This window comes from Paramisgurnus dabryanus, chromosome 6, assembly GCF_030506205.2.
Source record: "Paramisgurnus dabryanus chromosome 6, PD_genome_1.1, whole genome shotgun sequence".
Taxonomy (NCBI): Eukaryota; Metazoa; Chordata; class Actinopteri; order Cypriniformes; family Cobitidae; genus Paramisgurnus; species Paramisgurnus dabryanus.
This window is the reverse complement of record NC_133342.1, coordinates 789,399-815,127: the sequence shown is the minus strand read 5'-3', so window position 1 is coordinate 815,127 and position 25,729 is coordinate 789,399. Positions and strand designations below refer to the sequence as shown.

The window sequence follows — 25,729 nt, the reverse complement described above, 5'->3', positions numbered from 1 at the left end:
TTGGTTACTCAACTGTTTTTCCTATTTTTAAACAATTTTCGCTTCGGTTTGGGGTTAGATTTGCTGTTTGCGTTAAGATGTCACTTAATGTATTGGTTTATAAAAACAATTCGTATGCTTTTTAAACCATCGTCGCCTGACGTTGGGGTTAGAGTTGGGTTTGGGTAAGGATGTCATTTTATGTAACAGAAGGTTGTTCTAACCCCAAACCGAAGCGACAATTGTAAGAAAATAGGAAAAACAGTTGAGTAACCAATACGTGAAACTGTCACGGAAAAGAAGTCGTGTCAGGGGCACGTAATATGGTGAAAATACGTGACAATGTCACGCAAAACTGAGCAAAATAATGCGTGACTATTTCACGTATTTTGTGAGATCAGGTTGGTTCTGAATCATTTTTTAATATATATAAGTTTGTTATTCATAAGTTGATAACCTGCTGTTTCAAACATTAAGTAAAAAAGTAATCCAGACAACCCTGTTTATGACTGTCACTGTTAATAATTGTGATTGAATCTCCATTACGGTGGGTTTTTGATGCGCGTGGGGGGGGGGCGCCTAGATATTCGAATATATTCGGATTATTGCATGATATTCGAAATCCGTTCGAATTTGATTTTTCTCAAAAGTGACAGCCCTACTAACTAGTAAACCTAATTAAATGACTGCAACTAGATTTGTGTTGTAAAATATGATTCTTTTGATGAATACTGCACATCCATTTTCAAAAAAGCCTTGAGAGAAAGGACAGACCAACACCTGCCGCTTTAGGTATAAACCCAGGCAAGAACATAGTAGCTGCCGTGCCTACAGTATCTAAAATCCTGCTCATTGTGGAGGGTTGGGACGCCTCTTCCCTCCTCATGTCTGCTTTCAGGCTTTCAATCTCTCTCTGCATGCGAGAAGCCTCCTCTTGAAAGCCCTGCTGCATAAGAGCTTCCCTCTCCTGTAATAAGACACAAAAAACGTTGCATTTAATTGGCTCACACAAAACAAGACTTTAACAAGAAAAGTTCAAGCTTCTGAAAGCATAATTTAAGAGCCATGTTCTTACTTTAAGTTTTGCATCCAGAACTCGTTCATTATCTCTTTTCAATCTCTCTTGTTCTCTCTCCATCTGATGCATGAGCTGATTCACGTGTTCATCATGGGTTTTCTGCATGTCTTGAAACGCCTGCGCCTGTAACCGGTTCTGTTCCTCTAGGCCTTTCTGTCGCTGCTCTAAAACTTCATTCTTTAACCTCTCCACTGCACATAGACAAAAACAGATTGACAAAAACATTTATTTCAACTAGCCAAGGCACCACTACTTCAAAAGTGGTAGAGCAAAATTTTATATTTATCAGTGGCGGCAGGTGACTTCTTTTTTCGAGGTAACATGTATGTAGCCCGTCATGTGTGTGGTTCGTAATTTCAAAATATATGTTCTGTGCATCGAGAGATCCTGTGTGCATCCAATGTCTTGTCAAAATAAGTGCCAGCTGCAGACGCGTCTAAAGGGTTTATGATAAAAGAGACGCTCGCGTTTGCCAGATACTCACATAATCTCATGCGTAATCAGAGTTTACTGTTAACGGAGTGTCTTGCTTGTATTTTGTTATTTTGACAAACCATGTGCACATGGTTCACATGACGCAACAAACACACATTTTGAAAACACAAGAAACACGCATGACACTCCAAACACACATTTTGAATTTGCGCCCCTCGGATGAGCAGTCACGAGCCGCCACTGATATTTAGGTGTATATTGTGAAGTATTGCAACTGTAGCTAGAAAAATCAATCGCTAAATCTGTTACTGTGAGTTTGCTTTTCCATTTTGTGATACGACTCGGCACGACGTGGATTGGCTTGGCTCACTTCACTTTGGCTCGGTTTGCTTTTCCACTGCAGCTTAGTACTTTAAAGTGGGTGGGGTTATAGACTTATTATTATGGTTGAACTTGTGTCACCTCTACTGCCATGACATCATGGTAAACATGATACAAACAAAAGCACAACAATGGAGCATATCTACAGAATGGTGACCTTGATTTTGTGAATATTTTTCCCCACTAAAAGGGAGTTTGGGAATTTGTACAAAGCACACTGTAAAAAATGATATCAAATAAACATATATTTTTATGCTACTTTAACTTAACAAATTAAGTTAAACAATTTTATCTTGTTTTTATAACTTATGTCAATATATCACAAGTCAAAACTTAAGATGAACTGACTTAAATAACCAAGTTGTTTTACCCATATGGCAAAAAATACATTTCTCTGGCTCAAAATATGTTATAAATATATGCTAAATACATTTTGTAGAAAGTAAAGCTTAATTGAATATATTTTTGAATTTGAAAATATATTTAGTTTTAACCTTCATATATTAGAATATATATTTCAAAATGTAATTTAAAGGAAACAAATAAATTTCTAATTTTACAACCCATATGGCAAATATTATATTTTTCCTTGCCAAAATATAAAAGTTTGTTTAAAATGTATTAAGTATTAAATGTATACCCATGTATAAATATCAAATTAAATTAATTAATAAAAAAATTGTGAAAAAATATATTTAATTTTAACAATTTTAATTGTAACAAGCAAAGTGTTTCTTTTAATGCGACATGAATATAAATGCTTTAATATATATATATTTTTTAAATATATATTTCAAAATATGCAAAAACAATTTACAAAAATATATTGGTGAAAAATACATTTTTGTAAACATATTTCAAAATATATTTCAGCACATTTTTTAAATTAGAAAATATATTTTTGCTATATGGGTAACTGCATGCTGCATTTTGACAACCATCATTTGGTTTGCTCAATGGTGCATGAGGGTAAGCTAATCTTACATTTAGCAATTCTTTCTGACCAGTCAGTGATCTGCAGTGTTGCACATTAGTTTTAGTATCGGTATGGCTCCCTTGAATCCTCAAAAACTATCACTACTTTTACGATGGAAAATCTCCAAAAAGTAAGCCGCACCGAGCCGTACCTGGCCATACTATGCAATAGAAAAGTGCCAGAGTACTGAATGAGTAGTTGTAGCGTATTTGAATTTTACCCTCGGCCTCGTGTTCGGCAGCGCTGAGAGTCTGATCCGACTGTAAAATCATCTTTCCGACATCTTCCTTCGCTTTCAAATACTTGCACAACACTTCCTCACTCTGTAAAATAACAAAACATTTGTGATTAGGTTGATTCAGCATCTTTTTGTCATGAATTGGTTTTACATGTTTACAATGTTTCAAAGGGGTTTGCTTAGATAGTGGTAGTAAAGGATAGTTCACCCAAAAATTTTACTTCTGACATAATTTACTCACAAACATGTTGTCTTAAACCTGTATGAGTTTTTTAACTCATTGAACACAAAAAAGATACAATTTTTTGATTAATGATGGTAAACACACAGTTGACGGTACCCATTGACTTCTATAGTATTTGTTTTTCCTAAAATTGAAGTCTATGGGTACCATCAAATGTGTGCTTAACATCCATCAATTATCAAAATATCTTCTTTTGTGTTCAACAGAATAGAGAAATTCATATAGATTTAGAATAACATGAGGTAATAATGACAAAATATTCATTTTAGGTGAACTGTCCCTTTAAGAAAATACAGTAGTTCACATAAAAATGACATGCACATATTACCTTCATGCAAAAATCATTTGTAATATTGTGAGAAAGCGGTAATAATGAAACTGATAATCCATTTAAAATAAAAATATCTCATAAATGTTGACACACGCTCAATTTGTTTATCACGTTGTTCAAAGTGTTTTGATCTAAAGAGCACTTTTTCTATTGTCATGACTTCAGTTTTTTTTTTCCCACGTTCCTATACTATCATAGACTCACAAGGAACTAAGATGACCAGATGTCCTGTTGTTACAAGGTGTGCCATTTCTTTTAAAATGTAAACATGTCACTGCTTCGGCTGTCAGTCTCAGCTTAAATCTTAAAATAAACATCTTCCATTTGTGCTTAGCGTGAGCATAAATAAATCTGGCTTCAGAGGACACGTAAGCATAAGAGATCTGGGACTAGTTTTATATGTCATGTCATTTTTAAAGCCTTGATTGCTATAATCTGTCATTGTATTAGATAAAATGAGATTCTTAAAACTTTTCAAAGCTACAGTAATCATAATCTGGCACAAACTAGTAGACCATATTGGACCAGCAACAAACCAGCATAAGAATAAGCGGGGTTTAATAACACGGTTTCGTAACCGGTCACCCTTCTATTGGCCAGATAAAAACCAGCAGCAGTAACATCTTAAGCTGAATATTAAAACAGGGACATTTTGTTTTTCATAAATTCATGTTATTTTGTATGAATGCAAAGAATGCATGCGTGTACCATTAATTTTGACTGTGTGCTGTCTCTGTACACAGAGGTCAGTTGTGCAAGTAAGTCTTTGTACTCTTTGTATCCTCCAGGCTTCATGTACACTCCATCAGAAATATTTTCTTCCAGCGATTCAAACACATTACGCTGAATATCCTCACACTGTCTCAGAAACTCCTCCTGATTCTGGTAGCACATCCCTTGATAAGTATTATAGATCCTCCCCTAAAAAGAGATAATAAAGAGAGTGTACAACAGTTTGCACATATATTTTGGATAACGGTATGACCTCCCTTTGCAAGTTTGCATGGTTATAAAGTGGTTGCAAAGTTATACTAAATTAGGCTTTGGTGTGTGAAAAGTTGACATAACTTTAAGTTAAAATTAAGTTGAAATTGTTTAAGTTAAAGTAACATAAAATATATTTTGATTCGACAAAAATGCTGTGTATTCTTTATAGTGTATAGGTTTTTCCTACTATGGAAGTTAATGGGTACTGACTTCTGTGCGCATACCATCATTTATCAAAATATCTTCTTATGTGTTGAGCAGAATAAAGAAACTCATACCGGTTTAGAACAAAAAAAAGGTAAATTATGGCAGAATTTTCATTTTTGGGTGAACTGTCCCTTTACTTTTGTCTGTTTTTAGTTACCATGAGGTCTTTTTGATGACTCTGTTCACTATCATTGAAGGACATGGTGATAAACCGGTCAACAGCTTGCTTCTCTGCCTTTTCATGGATATCAGACAGCTCGGCGGGGTCCATGGGAAGCTCAGTGCGCTCGAACATCTCTTTCATGTAAAGCTCCATGGCCTGTTCTACTGCACGGCCATTCTGGATCTCTGCCAGAGAAACTACAGCGTTCTCCAGACAAGGAACCTTCCCGCTCCGGATGGCCTCCACGTAAACCTCCGCAAGATTACCAAGAGCTGTCAGAAAACAAATCATTGTTATTCATAATTCACTGATTTTTGCACTTAAAATGCAAAATATGTAAGGTTCTTGAATTTAAATATAAATAACTAAATACACAGATAAAGCATTACGGAGCATTTTTTCACTTTTAAGATTCATAACAATGCTTGATGGTACCCACCAATTCCTGTAACCGTACGACCTCCGCTGAGGGTTTTTGGCTCTGCACAGTTGTAAATATAATTGCAGAAAGTGTTTGCCTGCTGTAGGAATTCTGGCTCAAGGTCATCCTCTGACAACTCCTCCATTTTTCTCATGTCTGCTGCACCAGCAGGCCGAGGAAACACAAAGCACTTTCTCACAGCAAAAAAATGACGCAGACAGCGACGAGGAAGGTTAAAGCTCTCTATCAACTTTGAAGTACCTAAAATTAAAAACAGCATTCTGAAAAAACTGTAAAAATAACTGATCAACTCTTATACTCTTAAAGAAAAACACCACCGTTTTTCAATATTTTACTATGTTCTTACCTCAACTTAGACGAATTAATACATACCTATCTTTTTTCATGCACTTCATCTTTGTACAGCACGTTGTGAATGTGTTAGCATTTAGCCTAGCACCATTCATTCCTTAGCATCCAAACAGGGATGAATTTAGAAGCCACCAAACACTTCCATGTTTTTCCTATTTAAAGACTGTTACATGAGTAGTTACACAAGTAAGTATGGTGGCACAAAACAAAACGTGCAGATTTTTTAAGCAAATAAAAAATGAGAAACGCCACGTTTTATTTTGTGCCACCATTACTCGTGTAACTACTCATGTAACAGTCTTTAAAGAGGGAAAACATGGAAGTGTTTGGTGGCTTCTAAATTTATCCCTGTTTGGATCCTAAGGAATGAATGGGGCTAGGCTAAATGCTAACACATTCATGACGCGCTGTGCAAAGATTAAGTGCACGCATTGAAAAAAGATAGGTATGTATTCATTCCTCAATTCCTAAAGTTGAGGTAAGAACATAGTAAAATACTGAAAAACTTTGGTGTTTTCCTTTAACATACAGTATAATAAAATTGCCTACAGTACAAGTAGGGCTGCACAATTAATCATTTTCGATTTTCAATTCTTGATTCAAACAATTACAAAAACAAGATAATCGAGATAAACAATGATTGTATGATTACAATATAAATTGTGTCAAAAGGCACTTTGAAGGCACCACTGCTTTGACACGTGTACACTTACTTAATAGAATGGTTAAATGAATGCATGTTTTCAAAGTTCAATGACTAATCTTGGTAAATAATTGTGATTTTGCGTATTTCCCAAAATTATCATGATTATGATTTTGTTTTCATATAGCTTTGTAGACTAATACAAACTGTGCCAACATAAGATTTATTCATAAAACTTTAAGCTGCGGTTTTCCAGACAGGGTTTAGATTAATCCAGGACTAGGCCTTAAGCACTATTCGGACGGGATTCGTTTTCTAAACAACGTTTGAGTTTCAACGTGTCCCCCAGGACGTCTGTGATTTTATGTACCGATTCGGACGGGATTAAAATGATGCAGTCTATTCCATAGATGGGAGTGTCTGTTTCATGCATTTGGGCGTTGCAGAAGAGCACGTGCTTTGGATACCTGTGTTTGTAATGTTTAATATTTTGCTTTAAATGTAAAATTATGACAGAATGTAATTTATTAATTTAATTTTAACAAATCAAAATAAAATATACAAATCCTACTAAAGTAACGTTAGTCTGCTTATAATAAACCCAAAGAAATGAAGAAATAATGATTAATAACAATTTATTATCTTTATTAATTAACATTACCATTCCGGAGTTGATCAACTTTGAACGGAGTTTCTTATAACGTTAATGATATTACAGTGGCCAGTCTTAACAGTGTTTGATATTCAGCTCGTCTTGATTTAATTATTTTATTTTGCGGAATGCGAAAAAACATCCATATCTGAATAAATGGGACTCAGGAAGTACAATAAACGCACATTAGTAAGACCTTACAGCAGATCACGTTGGCCAAAACACGAAATGAACCGCGTTTTCAAAAGATATTGCGGGCAAACACAGACATTTGCATCCGACGGGATTAAATTTCTCAGAGGACCTCTGAGTTCGGCGAAAAACAGTAGGTAAATTGCTCTGGAAGTTTTACATAGGTCGTCAGAGAAAAACACAGACATGGCCAATTCGGACGGGAGTAAAAACACAGAGGACCTCTGAGAAGCACGATTTTCTCAGAGGTCCCCCTGTAAAACTAATCCCGTCCGAATAGGGCTTTATTTATATTAGGACATTTAAGGAGTTTTTACAAACATACCCAAAAAGACAAAAAAAATACAGGTGTGCATCTTGAGACAAAACAATGGCACTAATATGTTAAGATACATCAGGGCAAGGAGTTTTTTTTTTAATTAAGGCAGATCAAACATGCATTTTAGTCTGGGACTAGGATAAGCCCTGTCTCTCACCCTCAATGTATAAGCTGGTGTGATGGAAAAGTGTGATTGTTTGATAGTGTCCATGGTTTTTCTAGATCTGCCCTTCAGTTAAACTTAAACATCTTGTTATTCTTCATTCGCAAAATTTATTTTGCTTTGTGAAAGAGAAGAAAGGTTCCTCAGATATGCAAGGAATTAAGGTGATAACAGTTTTAGGCACAGATGACAAAAGCAGACAACATGGTCTGCAACTTTAAGGCTATTATGGGGTAAATTTAGGTTAAACTGTAGCAAATTTATCTTATGCTTAAACCATTTATAACAATGCCTCATAATGTTGACAATGTAAACAGGCAAGCATTTTCTTAAAAAACAAATCGAAACTGTTTTTTCAGCTGGGATTTAAGTTTCATTGTTGTGTTGTTTAAAAATAGCACCACTGAAAACAGCTGTCTGACGCAGTGGCTAACGTCATATATTACTGCATTTGTACGTTGGAGTGTCTGCAAGAGTGTGCTAGTCTTGGTGTATATGTATATGTATGTGTTTATGTCTACTTCTTACCGTTTCTGAGTTTCAATGCCCTCTCCAGATATTCGTCTGATGTTATTATTTCATCCTCAATTTTTAGCTCCAGAGTAAAGTCCCGAACAGCCCAGACAAAAGATGGGAAAACCCGCATGAATTCTGACTCATCATCATCCTCGTCTTGATTTGGGTTTGCCTTTACACGAATGTGCTCCGTCAGCTCTGACACATAGCTACATTAAGCACTGTTCAGGATATGATAACAAGTGCGTATTGTGTGCCAGAATTAGATTCTGAACTTAAAAAGCCTTTTAAATTCCAATTCAATTTAGGAAGTAGAATTTAAAATGATTAATATTTGAAGAAATACACTTACTACAGTGGGTGTAATTGTTAACTAAGAAATATTAACATAAAAAATTATAAACATTCATCAAACATGTGCTCCTGTATTGCACCGCAAAAGGTCATTGGTTCAAACCCAGGAAACACCCACATACAGTACTGATAAATGCTTCTTGTCATGTAAATAAATAGAAATGCATTGCATTTTGCATCTGACTATACTCCGGGCTTAAAATTGTGTGACATGCCAAATACTAAATTAAAAAAATTTACCACTAGGAGAATACTACTTTCCATATCCTGACTCTATTGTGATTGTATATGCGAAGGATACTGCAATTTTTCCAGCGCTGTGTTGTCAATGACCCCTAAACTGTTGTATACCAGGGTGCTGCTGAGCAGAACAGCTAGACAGAAGATCCATGTGTCATGTTTCTCATCCCCCTGAAACAAGCAAAGGAACAACCAAACATGTCACTTAATCGTTTAAATAAAGAAATCATTTATATGCTTAATTCTAATATGCCAGTCGCAACATTACAAGATTTTTTTTATAGGTGCAGTTTAATACTTATAAATGCATATAAATAAAATAAAATATTATATATAAATATATATTTATCTATACAAATAAAAAAATATAACTATGCATAATTCATCATTATATGAGATATTACAAATGATTAAAGCAAATGTAGATTAATGTACAATGATCACCCTGTCGAGATTTTTTTGCGATAACACCCAACTGACTGTACATTATCTTTTATGTAACGTAATAAATTGAGTACATTTATAACCCTATCTGTGATAACCAGGCTAAAGTCTTCGTAAAATCTAATTTTGAGATAACAAGCCTCAACATTTGATTTCATTTTCACTATGATTTCAGTCTTTGTCATGGTCTCACTCAGTAAATATTAAAGATATGAAAGTTATATTTTCACAGAATGTTTTTTATATTATGTAGGATGATTTTATGTAGAAAACAGTAAAGCACAAACAAATTCTTTAGCTGGGTTTTCACAGACAAGGTCACATTTTAAATGTCATCATAGTCAATAGAAAGTGAACAGCCAAGACAAAAAATGGGAAAACCCGCATGAACTTTGACTCATCGTCAACCTTGTCTTGACTTGGGTTTGCCTTCACAGGAATGTGCTCCGTCAGCTCTGACACATAGCTACATTAAGCACTGTTCAGGATATTGCTAGAAGTGCGCATTGTGTGCCAGGATTAAATTCTGAACTAAAAAAAGCCTTTTAAATTCCAATTCAATTCAGGAAGTCCATTTAAAATGATTAATATTTAAAGAAAAGAAATACACTTAGTACAGTTGGTGTAATTGTTAATTCAGAAATATCAACATAAAAAATGATACATTATTAAATTATGTAGGATGATTTTATGTAGAAAACAGTAAAGCACAAACAAAATCTTTAACTGGGTTTTCACAGACAAGGTCACAATTTAAATGTCATCATAGTCAATAGAAAGTGAAACCAAAGGCAAGGTAATAATATTGTTGTTATGAAAATGTTACTGTGGATACCAATAGTCTGTTCTTACCTTTTGTACGTCACCAAGTCCCTCTGTGTCCAGAAGCACCAAAGTGTGTCCTTTTTTACTTGGGTGAGGGACGCACCAAATCCAGATACCTTTGGTTTTTGATTCGATTGTGCTACCAAGAGCAAAGCCTGAGACAATCATATCATTAGGGTCAATGGCAAATAAAAATGTCTTGCACTTTTTAAAACTCTAAAAACCATATTAACATGGTTTACACCAGGTATTATAATCTTTTTAACTGGAAATGTAAAACTAACATCACAGAACAGGTGTATAAACCTTATTGTCTATATGACAGCTAAAACTGATAAATCCTGACAAAAATACAACTATCCAAGAATCTTGAAAACAATCTTAAAATGTTCTTTAAATTGCATTTACTAAACTAAAAACACTTTCTTGAAAAGTGTTTGGACATAAATGTTTGTTGGCAGTGTGAACACAACCACCATACAATAAAAAAAGACTCATTCTTTTTTAATCCTCATTAAACCAAAGCAGTCCCATTAGACAATATTTTGATTCTCTTGTTAATGTGACATCATACTGATAAAGCTCCGCCCAATGCCACTGACTGACAGCCCTTTATTACGTCAGGGTTTCCCGCAGCACTTTGCAGTTCGGGCGGCCCGCCTAAGCTGGGAAACCCTACCGCCTTAACTAGGTCGTCCAAAAAAAAAATTTGCTGCACAAAAGGCCGTCAAATGCATCTCGATGAATAGCGGGGACACGCGCGCCACATGGCCAAAATGGTCGTTCCGTCAACCAACTGGAGGATAGCCAGTTGATAAAACGCGTGTCCGTGAAAACTGTAAGTGGACTTATGTTTTGGGTTTATTTAAGAATGTAATTATATTAGTCTATAGTTCTTGCAAATTTAAAGTAAGTTAGTAATGTAATTAATAGTGGAAAACTATAAGTTTTTACAAATTAACAATGTCATCTATCATTGTTCACCAGACGTTCTACAAATATGCTTTAGTTTGTGTTTATTAATCCTTTAGTTTCACTTCATTACGCAGCTATTCCCGTAAGAGGTATCCGTTAAAAACATTTAATTCATCAATAATCTAGTATGTGTACAAAGTTTCTTCAAAATTATGTTTTATTTGAGTGTTTTAAATAAAAATATTTTCATCATGACGCGTATCCTTTGATTGCCATGCTCCGGCCACAAAACCACCTTAAACTAACCAATTTTCTGTGGGAAACCCTGATTACGTTGCCTGCCATATCTCAATAGTAAGATAAGATTGTCTCAGGCTGTATTCACAGGAATCAGATTTATTTAAACCGTCTCTTTTGCTTAGGGCAAAGGTTTTCAATCATTTTTGTCAGCCAAAGCCCCTTGACCTTTTTTTTTTTTTAAGTAGCCCCTGAGATTTTGAGTAAATATTTAATAATTTAATAGCACATTTGCACGTTTAACTTTTAGTTTTTTTATCAGTGGTATTTTACATAGATATTGTTGTTATCATTACCTGTTATTGGACCTGTATCTGGTAATTTTTCTATTGTTACATTAAAGAATCTGTCCATTTGGAAGTTCTTAGTTTTCTAAAATATTTTGTAATGTTGTGTAATGGTCAAATGACATGCAGATTAAACAAATAATTTTATATATATATATATATATATCAGTGTTTTTCATTTTAAAATTTTACAATGATTTATTTACATTATATGACTTAATTGATAAAGTTATTCATGAACTCACAAACCCCATGCAATTTCCCAGTGAACCACCAGGGGTTCCTGAACTCTAGTTTGGGAAACCCTGGGTTAGGTGCGTGTATCTGTAGCTCTTTGCATTTAAAGGTACGCAGACGAAAACATGCTATAATAAATTATCTGTGAGGTATTTTGAGCTGAAACTTCACAGCCACAATCTGGGCACACCTGAGACTTATATTACATCTTGTAAAAATTGGCATAATAGGTGACCTTTAAATCTAATAATAAGATTTTGTTTTCTTCCTGGAATTTGTTCCTAATTTAGGCATACATTTAAACAAAAGGCTAAAAAGTAAACACTGATACTTAATCAGACACGTTTCTGCAGGCTGTCTCACCTGACTGTTGTCCTGCCAGGCGGTTCATAAGATAAGACTTTCCAGTACGGTAGAGTCCCACTACAGACACAACCACCACCGGCTCGGTGATCCCATCCAGAATGTCTTTGCCTTCTTTCCTGACACACAGCGTCCCATTGTCGTCATTTTCAATGAGACACACAGGAGCTGGCATGCGACCTCCCAATGCCATGGCTCTGTGAAAACGAAATACACGCACCGTTTAACGGGACCGTAGCGCCTTCTTTTACAATCACAACGCGCATGTAAAGTAAATATCGTAAGCGAGATTTCTAACGTTAAGCTCAGAAAACAACAGCACAAACCCAGTCACACACGCACACATTCCAGACTTACCTAAAAAGGGTCTGTTTTGCTTTGTTTATCACCAGGCGTGGCGTGCGTGCTCTCTCAGTATGGCCACAGACTGCAAATGTGAAAGTAAAAGTAAAACGACAACAATTGGAGCAGCTGCGCTTTCTCAGAAATCACTTGTTTAACATAAGCCAAATCCAAAGATCTGGGCGGACACAGGAAACTTCTGCGTGCTAAAGTGGTTTACTTCTGCACGCTTTACACGTATAGCATCATATATACTGCGTGTTTCCAAACCGCTGGCTTGACTTGTGTGATCAAGAAACGCATCGATAAGATCTTTCATGTATGGTACAGTAAAAACATATTTTGGTTATGTATGCGAGCTGCATTTACTGATTTGACAGACTCTTAACAACAATTAATCATTTTTGTTAAATATTTTGCCTTTTTCTTACCTTTAGCATACAGAAACATACAATAATGTCTCAATCAAGAATGATGCAGCGGCCCATATGTTTGGTGAAGAACGTGTGTGGATCTCTCGAAGTTTGTAAAGACGCCATCGAGGTTTTGAATGGGATCAATGAGCCGGTGGTCGTGATATCTATTGTAGGACTCTATCGTACTGGAAAATCGTATCTAATGAACCGTCTAGCAGGACAACAGACAGGTGAGATAACCTGTTAAAACTATTATTAAGTACATTAATACAATAATGAAGACACCTGAAAACAATATCTGTGTAAAGTATGAAAATATTTAAATATATCTAAATAATATAAAACGGAAAGTCCCAGTCAGCAGCAGTTATTTATCTACTACTATTTGTATTTCACACAGCAGTCATAACGGTTTCTTGGTTCTGGGTAGAGGGGATACAGCTATGGACAAATCTCGCGAGATGTAGCAGTTCTGGCTAGATAGGATACAGCTACGGCCTAAATCCCGTGAAATGTTGGGTTTAGGGTTAGGATTAGGATAAAAACAGCACTCATTCGGCTAGATTTTGGCCTGTACACTTTCTTGCCATAACTCCGTTCTTCTGTTTACATGTCAGGGACTGCTGGTTATCTCACATATATTTTTTTATTTTATTTGAAAAAATACATTGGTATATTTGATGAGATTTCTTTGTAATATATAAAAAAGTCTATACACAAAAAATGCTGGGTGGTCTCAACCCAGGGTTGGGTAAAATTAGAACAAACCTAACCGTTGGTTTAAAATAACCCTGAAAATGTCTGTTTTTGGCCCAACTAGATGGATTGAACTACCCAGCATTTTTAGTGTGTAGCCCAGTTGATAGCATGAATTCAATCCTAGGGAATACACAAACTAATAAACTTATTAAAGTTGAATGCATTGGTGTGGAATGAATTAATGTAAATGTAAATAAAGTAAGGCTTTATATCATCTTCTTACTATATTCATGTTTAAAGGAACAGTATGTAGGATTGTGGCTAAAACTGGTATTGCAATAACAAAACTTGTGGCTAAAACTGGTACTGCAATCACCCAACTAGTGGCCAATACACAACATGACAACATAAACATCAGTTGAGGGCTGCAACTCCACTTTTTAAATGACAATATCCTGGCCAGACCACTGTTGTCAGTGATATAAGTATTTGAAATAAAAATGATTTCAAAATGTCTAGTGACATATCCGGACCATTTTATGATTAATTGATATAAATTTCTTACATACTGTTCCTTTAATATATGACCTTATTTCTTAAATGTTTCTGCCTCAGGGTTTGCTCTTGGTAACACTATTGAGTCAAAGACCAAAGGCATTTGGATGTATTGTGTCCCACACCCATCTGAAGCAGGGCGTACTCTGGTGCTGCTGGACACAGAAGGACTGGGTGATATAGACAAGGTGAGGTTATTGTTTCCACCTTCTGCAACACCTTGTTTTGTTGAATTATTTGATGAGCCCTGTGCCACCTGAATGAGACAAAATATAAGATTAGTTTTGTGTTTAAAAATGATACACTTTAACCCTGCCTGTAGTATTTTTTGTCTACATAAAATGATCCTACAGAAAACCATTCTGTAAAAATAGAAAATATCTTTAATATTGACTTACGTCATGTCGAATCAATGATTGAGTCAAACTTTGATCTTTAATCAATGATTAGATTATGGGACTTTATCCTGGATTTCACAAACAGGTCCGGCCACAAGTATGTCTGTGGTATGTCTCAAGATTTAGTTTTAGTTAGTGGTATTTGTTTTGTGCTGACTCACAGTATGTTCAGCCAATTACAATGTTTGCTGTCTAGAAAACATGTCTTGTGAATAGAACAGATCACCCTGTCTAAATCACAGTAAAGATCTCTTTAATATTTCACTTGTTTTACATGACCGAGCAGAGCTGAGCAGATCAAGATCAGATCACCATCATCTCAAGATTAAATTATAAAAAATAAATAAAGATTGAAATATAGAAAAATTAGACTTTTGAAGCACCATCAAACCACTTTCCAATCGAAAGTTGAGGTTATCAGAATTTATTCTATCCATATTATTATTTTTATAGCTTATCATCAGTTATATTTGTGTGTACTCCTATTTTACTAGGATTTTAATGTACACTGTAAAAAATGTGACTGTAAATTCACAGTAAATTACAGGCAACCAGTTTTATTACTTTTACAGGAAGGTACTGTATGTAACTTCACAGTAAATTACTGTCATGTAGTTAGACATCTGAGACAAAGGTAAACTTTGCATGCTCCTAAGCATCAAAAGCATTATATTCTAAGCACTACAATATAATATTAGGTAAAAAGTAACCAAGTCTTAAGTCTTTCTATACCGTGCGCACATGCTGATCTAGAATTAGTAAAATCAAATTATTAAACTGAAATTTTCTGTTTCTGTAGCTCAGTTGGTAGAGGATTGCATAAGTAGTGCAAGGGTAATGGGAATGATTCCCAGAGAACACGCATACTGATAAAAGAATCTGCTAAATGAATAACCTTTAACATGATTTAAATGTAAATCATCTGTTTGTTTCAGGGAGACTCTCAGAATGACGGCTGGATCTTCTGTCTGGCGGTTTTGCTCAGCAGCACCCTGGTTTACAACAGCAGAGGAACCATTGATAATGTGGCAGTGGAACAGCTGCAGTATCCTTTATAATCATCATCTTACATACATCTTCACGTACACGCACACTTTACAAGATGTACATTTACAAGCTGTTATTCCTCAATGTTCTGCAGCTATGTTACTGAGCTCACAGAGCACATCAAGATCAGGTCACCATCATCTCAAGCAGGAGCAGACGAAGAGGAGGAAGAAGATTGTGAGTTTGTGCGCTTTTTCCCATCATTCGTCTGGGTTGTGAGAGATTTCACCTTGGGTTTAGAAATTAATGGAAAGAAAGTGACAGAGGACGAATACCTCGACTTTGCCCTTCAGCTGAAGAAAGGTATTTTAGACATCATGCTTGCTGTTTTCTGAGTATGTCCATATGACAAATGTGGATAAAAGCCTTTGGAAAGCTAAAAAAATCACTTGTTTACTTGTTTAGTTGTCAATAAGAAAAACAATAACTACAACCTGCCTCGTCATTGTATCCGGAGTTATTTCCCTTCCCGGAAGTGTTTTGTGTTCCCATCTCCGGCATCACCAGAAAACATGGGGCGTTTAGAGAGCCTTCAAGAGCAGGAGCTTGTGCCAGGTTTTTTAGAGGCCACGGGTCATTTCTGTGAATACATCTTTGTCAGAAGTGCCGTGAAAACACTGAAAGGGGGCCACAGAGTTACTGGGAAATGTGAGTGTTTTTATCAGATTTGATTGTTTAAAACTAATCCAGCATATGTCAAAGACATCATCATTTTTTTTGTAGTAATCAAATCTAATGAAATGACGATCAAATCTCTTTTTATCTGTTGTATGTGTGTGTGTTGTCAGTGCTCGGTCAACTGGCTAAGATTTATGTAGAGACAATCAGCAGTGGTAATGTGCCCTGTCTGGAAAATGCAGTGGTTGCTCTTGCAAATCTGGAGAACCAGGCAGCTGTTGAAGAAGCTTTACAAGTGTATAAGAATGGGATGGAAGAAGTAAGACATGCATTACAGTGTGTATAAGTAAACAATAACATCTGTATTTTTAATATTAAATAATATATTAGCCTAAATAATCAAAGTGTTTTTTTTCCAAATTTAACATAAGTACATTTTAAAGTGAAGGTTGTTTTGCAGGTGAAGAACAAGTTCCCTGTAACACTGAATGAATTTACCTCTGAGCATCAGAAGTTGAGCAATCTGGCAACCTCTGAGTTCATGAAACGCTCCTTTAAAGACGAAAAAGCAGAATACCTGAAGAAACTAGAGGTGAGATTCATATACAGAGTCACACAAACATACAGTACACACAAGCTTCCAGACATCTGATAATAATGAAGACATAATTTAAATATATTTAATATAAAAAAAATGTGATACAGTAAACACTACTGCAGTCCATGTAAGCTTAAAGCATATTCTATTATATTTGTATATTAGTATATTAGACTATGGCTGCATCCGAAACAGGCCACTTTCATATTATACAGTAGCAGTAGGCTAGGTGAGTACTAGTATGTGTCAGGATTTGAGACAGAAGAACCCAATCGCATACGATGACGGGGGTAAACAGAACACTTTATTTGACTCACAAGAAAACAAAACCCTCGTGGGGGCAAAACAACATAAAACTAAGACAAACTTGACACTGAACACGACTTTGACTAGACCTAGATATTTAACTGGAAAGCACACAACTGACATGCAGGAACAATACAAAAGATCCAGCACAGGACAAAAGACAAGAGGGAATTAAATAAGGAAAACTAAACAAGATAACAAGGTATGGACAGGTGAAGGGAGTTAACCAATAATTAATTATTAACAAGGAGACAAGGGGGCGGGAAAATAAACGAGACACAGCAGCACACTACCCAAACAAAAGGCCATGTGCTGCCACACAAAACATGGGTACTGCCACGATCCTGCCCCATGACCATGAACAACTATGAACTATTATGAAAGACTGGCAGGATCATGACAGTATGTCTGAAATCATAGTATTCCAAAAACAGTAGGCGGAAAGTACCCAGATGACCTACTACTTCCGGCAAGATCCTGAAGTGTTCAGTCCATGGACAATTTGCTATCCCGTGAGCTGTTGGAGAGGGGGAAGTTTTATTCAAAAATGCCAAATTGGTAACGTGGCTCTATTAAAATGCAAATACATATAATAAACAGCTGTCGTTTGTGGTTAAATTACACTTGTTTAACGTCATCCAAGTAAAAATATGTACTAATAGACGTACTAATATGTCACGTGATGTATCAAGATGGCAGACGTAGTACATCCGAATTCATTCATACTATCTATATTCATAGTTTAGTACCTATTGTTTTAACGGTCAATGAGGGACCCTAACTTCATCTAATTCAGTACACACAGTATGTGATTTGGGACGCAGCCGAAATTTTATGATGATCTTAAGTATATTAGAAAACTGCTATGTATATTTGTGTCTGTAACTGATATGTTTGAATGTTTATAGGACGCTATATATGGGCACTATGTAATCCTGACGGATGAGAATGAGATTGCATCAGAGAAGAAGTGCAGAGAGCTGTTTGAGGATTTGTCTTGTGACATGAGTGAAAGACTGAAGAATGGAGCATACAGTCAACCTGGAGGATATGAAGACTACTGCAGAGACAGAGACGCCATTATTGCACTGTACCGCAAAGAACCAAACAAAGGAGTCAGGGTAAGGACACTTCCTGTATGGATGTGTTTGTAGGATTGTGTTTGTTAGTACATGCATTTGTGCTTGTGTGTGTGTGTGTGTGTGTGTGTGTGTGTGTGTGTGTGTGTGTGTGTGTGTGTGTGTGTGTGTGTAGATGTGTTATAAGATACAGTATTTGTTTATGTGCAGGCTGAAGCTGTGCTGAATGAGTTTTTGAATCAGAGAGGACCTGAGGCAAACGCCATTCTTCACGCTGATCAAAAACTCACTGAAAACGACAAAAAAATCCAGGGTAAATCTTTATTAAGTAAAGTAATGAATATTTATCATTTCATTGTAATGTAATTTTGAATAAAAACTTTTAAATGCCAAAATGTAATTGACTTTCCTCACATGTAAAATGAAAACCTCAGCCGTTCTCACATCCTGTGCACGTGCATTGTTGCAGTTATGCGCCTGAATTGAACTTCTGTTCTGTATTTATTTCAGTCTAGCTAGTGGCTTAACTGATCTCTACAAGGAGGATTAGGGCCAAGCTAAATAAAAAAATAAAACCATCCCGAGATTAAAGTCATTAAAATGCAAGAATAAAGTCGTTATTTAACAAGAATAAAGTCGTTATTTAACGTGAATAAAGTCGCAGATCTGCAGAGCAGATACCAACCCTGCTGAAAAAAACAATAAAACCATTACAGAAAATTCTAATGGTTTTCATTAAAATACCAATAGGAACCATTAGGTTTTACAATTAAAACCACTACACTGTGGTGTGTTTTGTGACATATTCCATTAGAACCAATACAATTCCCAATAAAACCAATAAAACCATTAGAATTTTCTGTAATGGTTTTATTGTTTTTTTTTTCAGCAGAAAAAAATTGGTGTATTGATAACTATTTGCAAAACCATGGTTTTTTGGTTTTCATGGTTAATTTTCGTAAGGAAAGTTACGCACATGAAGGCGCACCTACTGTAAATGAAATTGCACAGGTGATAAGGGATATTAATCGTATGGAAGGAATGGAAAGTCTCTGCGGCTTTGTGAACTAACAATTGAGTTAAATGCAACGAGTAGGCTACATTTCATTTTAGGCTGGTTTTCATGAATGCAAATTCTTTACTAAGTGCAGACCCCTTACAACCCTAAAAGACAACATTGAATACACAGTAATATTAAGCAAACATTTTATTAATAAAACATTCTGTGTACAGGCAAGCAGAAGATCCCAGAATAAGAACACAAACCGCTAAAGTGCACGTTTGTTTCTTTTAATGAAAACGAGCACATTCTGGGCTTTTCAGCTTGACATGCTTATTAATAATATATTATAGTGTGTAGTGAATTTAGTGTATTTATATCACTGTCTTAATGCAGTAAACAACGTAAAGAATAGGCCTAAACTGAATTGACTTCATTCTCAAAATTTTACGACTTTATTTTCGTTAAATAACAGCTTATTCTTGTTAAATAACGACTTTATTCTCGAAATTATATTTATTCAGACTTTTTTCTGGTTAAATAATGACTTTATTCTCGCATTTTAATGACTTTCATCTCGAGATGGTTTTATTTTTTACTTTAGCTTGGCCTTAATCCTCCTTCGTAGATCTCTGACACAAATACCTTGCCGAAATAAAATGTTTTGGTTTGCTAAAGATGAGGCGGGACGACCAGCATGGATAACAACTGTGCGGAGAGATTTGGCAGCCGGGAAAGAATTCAAGGACCTGTAGCTAACATTGTATACTTATATATGTTTTATATCCTTAATACTTTATTAATATACTTATATTATACTTGTATGTTAATTTTACACAGTAACATTAGCTCAGTGTAGTTGATATGCTTTAGATATAATATATATGAACAGAGGTAATTAAAGTAACTATTGTAAAAGGACTTTGTTGTTATTGATTCTGCGTGGAAGTCCACCAGAAATTGCGCTTAGTCCACAAAAGCCGCTTGTTTATGTTGTTGCTGCTGAAACGGTCTATAAGACAAAAACTAACTTCTCATTCTCTCTCTTCTCTTGCATTTTCTCTCCTGATTGAATGGTCAGAGGAAAAAGTGAAGGCATCTCTACTGGAACAGAAGTGTAAAGAGGAAGAGGAGAAACGCATTGAGAGTGAGCGAATGCATGAGATGGAGCAAGAGCGCCATGAGGACAGAATTAAGCAGATGGAGGAGAAGTTCAACAAGGAGAGGGAGCAACTGCAGGAGGAGACAGAAAGAGCTATTGAAAGCAAACTAAAGGAGCGGGAAGCGTACCTAAACAAAGGCTTTAAGGAGAAAGCTGAACTTCTTGAGGAAGAGATCAAAAATCTAAAGAAACAACAACATGAAGAAAAATGTGGTGGTTGGTTTAAGGAATGTGTGATGCCTCTTGTTAGCACTTTTACAAGCATCCTTCCTAATTTACTTCAGTACAAACTGATGATGAAAAGACTCAGCAAATAATAACTAACTGTTATATCACATGTTTAATAAGAGTTTAGTAAAACAAATTATTTGTGGGGTTAATATGTATTTGTTGAAAACGTTTTCTGTAGGTTTTTCCTGACTGGGAACATTTCTAATACTGCTGTTTGGAAAAACTGTAAACTTTATTTGTAACTGTAAAGTTTTATTTTCTGGATGCACATAAAAAATAAATGTATAATGTTACTGACTAAAATAAATGATGCCTATCACTCACTGACGTGAAAAAATGTATTCATCCATCAAATACAGGTGTCCAATGTCCAATAGCAGGGGATAACTCCACAAATTTACCTTAATTGATAGGTGTACACCCCAATCCACAATAAAAATAAAGTAAGGAGAAAGGGAAATTCCAGATAGGTCAAGCTTAAAATCTCACAAAAGAGCATGTCTCTCTGCATTCTGTCTCTGTCCTGTAAACATATAGTACCAGTGCATTTAAAACATAACAGATGTCTCTGTACACTATCATCTTACTCCTTGGCAAACAGTAAATGGGAAACAGTGCACCAATGTGAACAAAAACACTTATAAATTAAAGCTGCAAGCAGCGATGGTAGGGCCCTCACAAACATGGGTACTGCCACCCTTGGCCTTAGTAAAACAATGAACCAGGGTGATATGAATCTAAGTGGGTAAATATAGGTGGATATTCAATTTGATGTGCAGCAGGTAGCGCCATGACCGTAACTGATTGTTGTTATATTGATGTGTTCAGGTCAGGACCCTTTAGCCTGGCTCCCAGGCTTCGCCGGACCGCCACGGACACTTTACTTTAAAGAAAATTCAAGATCTTCACAATTTATCATTGTGTAGTCCATAAGCTCAGACTGACCAAATATGATGATGATCTGAACACATTTCAATGAGCAATAAATCACTGTGTAAAACATGCCATGCCAAAATATTGCCATGTTAATGTGTTCAGGCCAGGACACTTATCAAACATGTGAAGTGGGGGTAAGATTGGACATTTTAAACATAAGTTAGAACAACTTCTTGTTTCATTGCGAAACACAGAAATTTGGCAGGCCACCATGGACACACCCTCCATCGAAATGTCAAGATCTCCGCAATTTAGTATCACAAAAAGCGTTTTTTTCTTGAGGTGATAGATGACCCTAACAAATTTCATATCTGTACGTTTTTCGTAGCAGGAGGGCTGTTCTCTTTCAATTTTGCAGGTGGCGCCATCGAGTCATTTCTACACGCCCACTTTTGACGCCTATACCAAATTTTCGTCACTTCTGACGTGTGTGTGCAAAGTTTCATGAGTTTTTGAGAATGTTGGGGCCTCGAAAATGCGATTTATTTTGGAGAAAATAAATTCTGGACTGCTCCTCCTCGGTGGTCGGGCCCTAATAAGGACCTCAAAGGAAAGATCATGACAGTTAAGCACAGGGCCTCAAATCACAAAAGACAAATAGAAACGAATTTGCATTAATAATTGCAAAGCAATGAAGTAGTTTCAGTTCTGTTAATCCATTATATTGAGACAACTATTTCACAAATTCCCCTGCCTATCCAAGTCCTCTCTGCTGAGAAGACAATAGAATATATAGAAACCATCTCAGAAATTGTAATGGATTTATATCTTATAAAAAGAATTGTATTGGTTTTAATAGAAACTATAATGGTGTCTGTGTGGGTCTCTATTGGTAATGTCTTAAATTGTTAACTGTATATTGGTGGGATGTTGTCCAGTGAATGGGAAAAAAAAAACACCATTACATTGAAGGCTACTGGAATAAAGCCCAAAACACACAACACTAAGGAGTTTTGGTTATAACTGTTTGTATTATTTTGGCTCTATCCCAACACTTAACTCAAGCCCTGAGCAACACCTCTTTTATGCACTGCAAAACCGGTTAGATTTAAAGTAGAGGAGGGATTTTGTGCTGACAAAACAGTTAGACGTTTGGTTTACCAATCACAAAGCGTACTGGTACTCTGTTTATAGTAACCATGAGAGTGAAAGTAAAAGTATCGGCTAAGGAAGACAATTTCTGCTGATTTCTCTGAAAAGTCATCGTGTAAAGGGTAGTTTAAAAAAAGTTTAGTTGATATTCATTCTGGACTGACAGAAAGGCACGGTAAGATCTGTTATTGTTCTTCTACGAAAATATTTATAACTGTTGACATTATGGCAGCTTTATAGAAAAACACTTTTGTAAAATGCCAATGCACAAGATAATGCATTGTACTATGGTAAAGGGATAGCTTATCATTTATTCACTCTTAACCTGTATGAGTTTTATTTATTCTTTTGAAAAACAAAGAAGATATTTTGATAAATGATGGAAACTTCACAGTATGAGTACCAATTGACTTCTATAGTAGGAAAACAAGTAATATGGTAGCCTACTGTCAACTGTGTGCTTATCATCATTTATCAAAATATCTTCTTTTGTGTTCAACCGAATAAAGAAACTCATGCAAATTTACAAAAACATGAGGATAAATAAATTATGACAGAATTTTCATTTATGGGTGAACTAGACAAAAAGCAGAAAGTTGCATAGTTATACAAGGAACGCACCCTGCATAGTTCAAAGATTCGTGTATTTCCTAGGGCCTGGGACACACTGGTCAATTTTTACATCTTAAACTATTTTAAATTCATGGGAGGCCACAGACAGAGACAGTGTCAAACGATTTTTGAGAACGCACACACTGAATTATTCGACCAGACCACAATACCACACACATGTGATGACTGTAATAACAATTTAAAGTGACACAATCTCACGAGATCAAACGTGATGAGAAAACAAAATACTGTGGTAGTTCTTTTTGCATGACACATTAGAAAAGCACTTGTACTGTTACCAAGTCAATATTCTTCCCCAATACTCCTCTTTCATGTCATGTTTCAGCTATAAAAGCATGCAACATCCTGTTGAAGCTTGCTCTCAACCGCAGCTGTCATGTCAAAGGCAGCCCGATCAAGAGTCGCAATTATCAAACATACAATTTGGGATCGGGGAGGCACCAACATGATCAGGAGCAGCAAAATAATTGAAGTGACACCACACACCAGTAATTTTTTTTGGACCAAAAAATTGGCTGTGGTAAATCACTAATTGGGCTACGATTGCCCTTTCGATTGCCGAAGGTGCAAATTGGGCTTAAAATTTTAACGTGCGTAACTAGTCTAAAATCATCGTTCAGGAACTTTTGCAAACTGCATTGATGTGAATTTTTATTATGATAAGCAATACTCAAAGCAATGGTATTCTTAAATAAAGCCATGAAACCTATTTTATGCACTTTTAAAAAAGTGTATTTCTGACAAATCTCTGGGCTTATCCACCGACTCTACAACCACAGCCACATAGTGAATGTCTTCTTCAGTATGGAATGTGATAAAAAGTGTTATCATGCCATCTTTTTGTTTCATGTCATGTGTACATGTTTTCCATAGAGTCAGTCATGGCTTCTTCTATATGCATGCCTGCTCCTGTGTGTCTCATTGAAAATGATGACAGTGGGACGCTGAGTGTCAGAAAAGAGGGCAAAGACATTCTGGATATGATCAATGGACCAGTGGTGGTGGTGTCTGTAGTGGGACTCTACCGTACAGGAAAGTCTTACATTATGAACCGCCTAGCAGGACAACAGACAGGTGAGATAACTCCTGCAGACAGTCTTTATCTCAGAATGAACAAGTGTAAAAGGAATTTATTGTGGTTTTCAGGAGCTCTTGGTACATACATACTGTACATATGCAATGAGAACAGAAAGAACATTTTAAAAAGTAAAACTAAGAAAGTAAGTAATAACAGAGAGTAAAGCTGATTGGAAAAAAGTTACTCAAAACAGGACAAACAAACAAAAGTGCAAAGACGATACAAACCGATCATCACGCCGTTAATGTTAAGTTAGGACATACCCAAAGTTTGTGTATTTGACATTAAAACAATAACTGCATTAAGCGCGCAAACATTTTAGATAATAATAATGTGGTTGTCTCAGGTTTTGCTCTTGGCAACACTGTTGAATCAAAGACCAAAGGCATCTGGATGTGGTGTGTCCCTCACCCATCTATGCCAGGACACACGCTGGTGCTGCTGGACACAGAAGGACTTGGTGATGTGAAAAAGGTGAGAAAAGTGACGCATTGTCCATGTTTTTAATTATAAGTGGATTGATGGAGTATAAAACCAAAACGTATTTGTTGGGTTATGATCTGAAAGTGGTCATTTTGTCTTTAATAGTCCTGAGATACTGAGAAAAGTGTTTGTTTCAGGGAGACTCTAAAAATGACGGCTGGATCTTCTGTCTGGCGGTTTTGCTCAGCAGCACCCTGGTGTACAACAGCAGAGGAACCATTGATAATGTGGCAGTGGAACAGCTACAGTATCCTTTATCATTATCTTACATACATGACCTCTTTCTCTTACACAAATACTGTACACACACACACACCATTTACAAGATGCTGTTATTCCTTAATGTTCTGCAGCTACATTGTGGAGCTCGCTGAGCAGATCAAGATCAAATCACCATCATCTGCATCAGAAGAAGATGAAGAGGGGGAAGAAAATTCTAAGTTTGTGTGTTTTTTCCCATTATTTGTCTGGGCGGTGAGAGATTTCACTTTGGATTTGGAAATTAATGGACAGAAAGCGACAGAGGACGAGTACCTCAACTTTGCTCTTGAGCTGAAGAAAGGTATTTTAGACAGTGTTATCTGTCCATCACCTGCATCTGTGTTTTTTAGTAGAATAAGTTTTGAGTTTCAAATCATTATACTAGTACACTGAAACATTGACATGTGATACCCATCTAAGTGCATTTGATTAGGATTAAAGAGGACAAATGTGACTTTTTTCATGTTTAAGTGCTATAATTGGGTCCCCAGTGCTTCTGTCAACCTAGAAAATGTAAAAAAAAATCAACCCGGTAA

At 36.0% G+C, this 25,729-nt stretch overlaps 2 protein-coding genes across 5 annotated transcripts in view; one reads left to right on the top strand and one right to left on the bottom strand.

The window, feature by feature from the left end:
• Positions 1-446: 446 nt before the first annotated feature.
• gbp2 (guanylate binding protein 2) lies at positions 447-13,172 on the bottom strand. Its single transcript, XM_065266738.2, has 12 exons — positions 13,033-13,172; positions 12,617-12,686; positions 12,260-12,456; positions 10,188-10,315; positions 8,953-9,062; positions 8,310-8,506; positions 5,459-5,701; positions 5,014-5,291; positions 4,371-4,583; positions 3,070-3,172; positions 1,055-1,248; positions 447-946 (listed from the first exon to the last, which is right to left on the bottom strand). Exons 1-12 carry the CDS (start codon positions 13,049-13,051, stop codon positions 725-727), a joined length of 1,974 nt encoding a protein of 657 aa, XP_065122810.1. The 5' UTR covers positions 13,052-13,172; the 3' UTR covers positions 447-724.
• The window catches only part of LOC135748538 (guanylate-binding protein 2-like), a 32,011-nt gene continuing 19,339 nt past the window's right edge, over positions 13,058-25,729 (top strand). The window contains exons 1-10 of one of the 4 annotated variants that reach the window (XM_065266771.2): positions 13,058-13,247; positions 14,332-14,459; positions 15,605-15,714; positions 15,811-16,019; positions 16,122-16,364; positions 16,505-16,653; positions 16,795-16,926; positions 18,147-18,359; positions 18,528-18,630; positions 20,399-21,008. In XM_065266771.2, the coding sequence (XP_065122843.1) occupies positions 13,058-13,247; positions 14,332-14,459; positions 15,605-15,714; positions 15,811-16,019; positions 16,122-16,364; positions 16,505-16,653; positions 16,795-16,926; positions 18,147-18,359; positions 18,528-18,630; positions 20,399-20,796 (1,875 nt within the window). In that variant the 3' untranslated portion in view covers positions 20,797-21,008. Of the gene's footprint in view, positions 13,248-14,331; positions 14,460-15,604; positions 15,715-15,810; positions 16,020-16,121; positions 16,365-16,504; positions 16,654-16,794; positions 16,927-18,146; positions 18,360-18,527; positions 18,631-20,398; positions 21,009-22,738; positions 22,914-24,244; positions 24,446-24,795; positions 24,924-25,069; positions 25,180-25,285; positions 25,495-25,729 lie in introns of those variants that run through there. The other 3 variants (XM_065266757.1, XM_065266749.1, XM_065266756.2) reach the window with 3 other exon arrangements.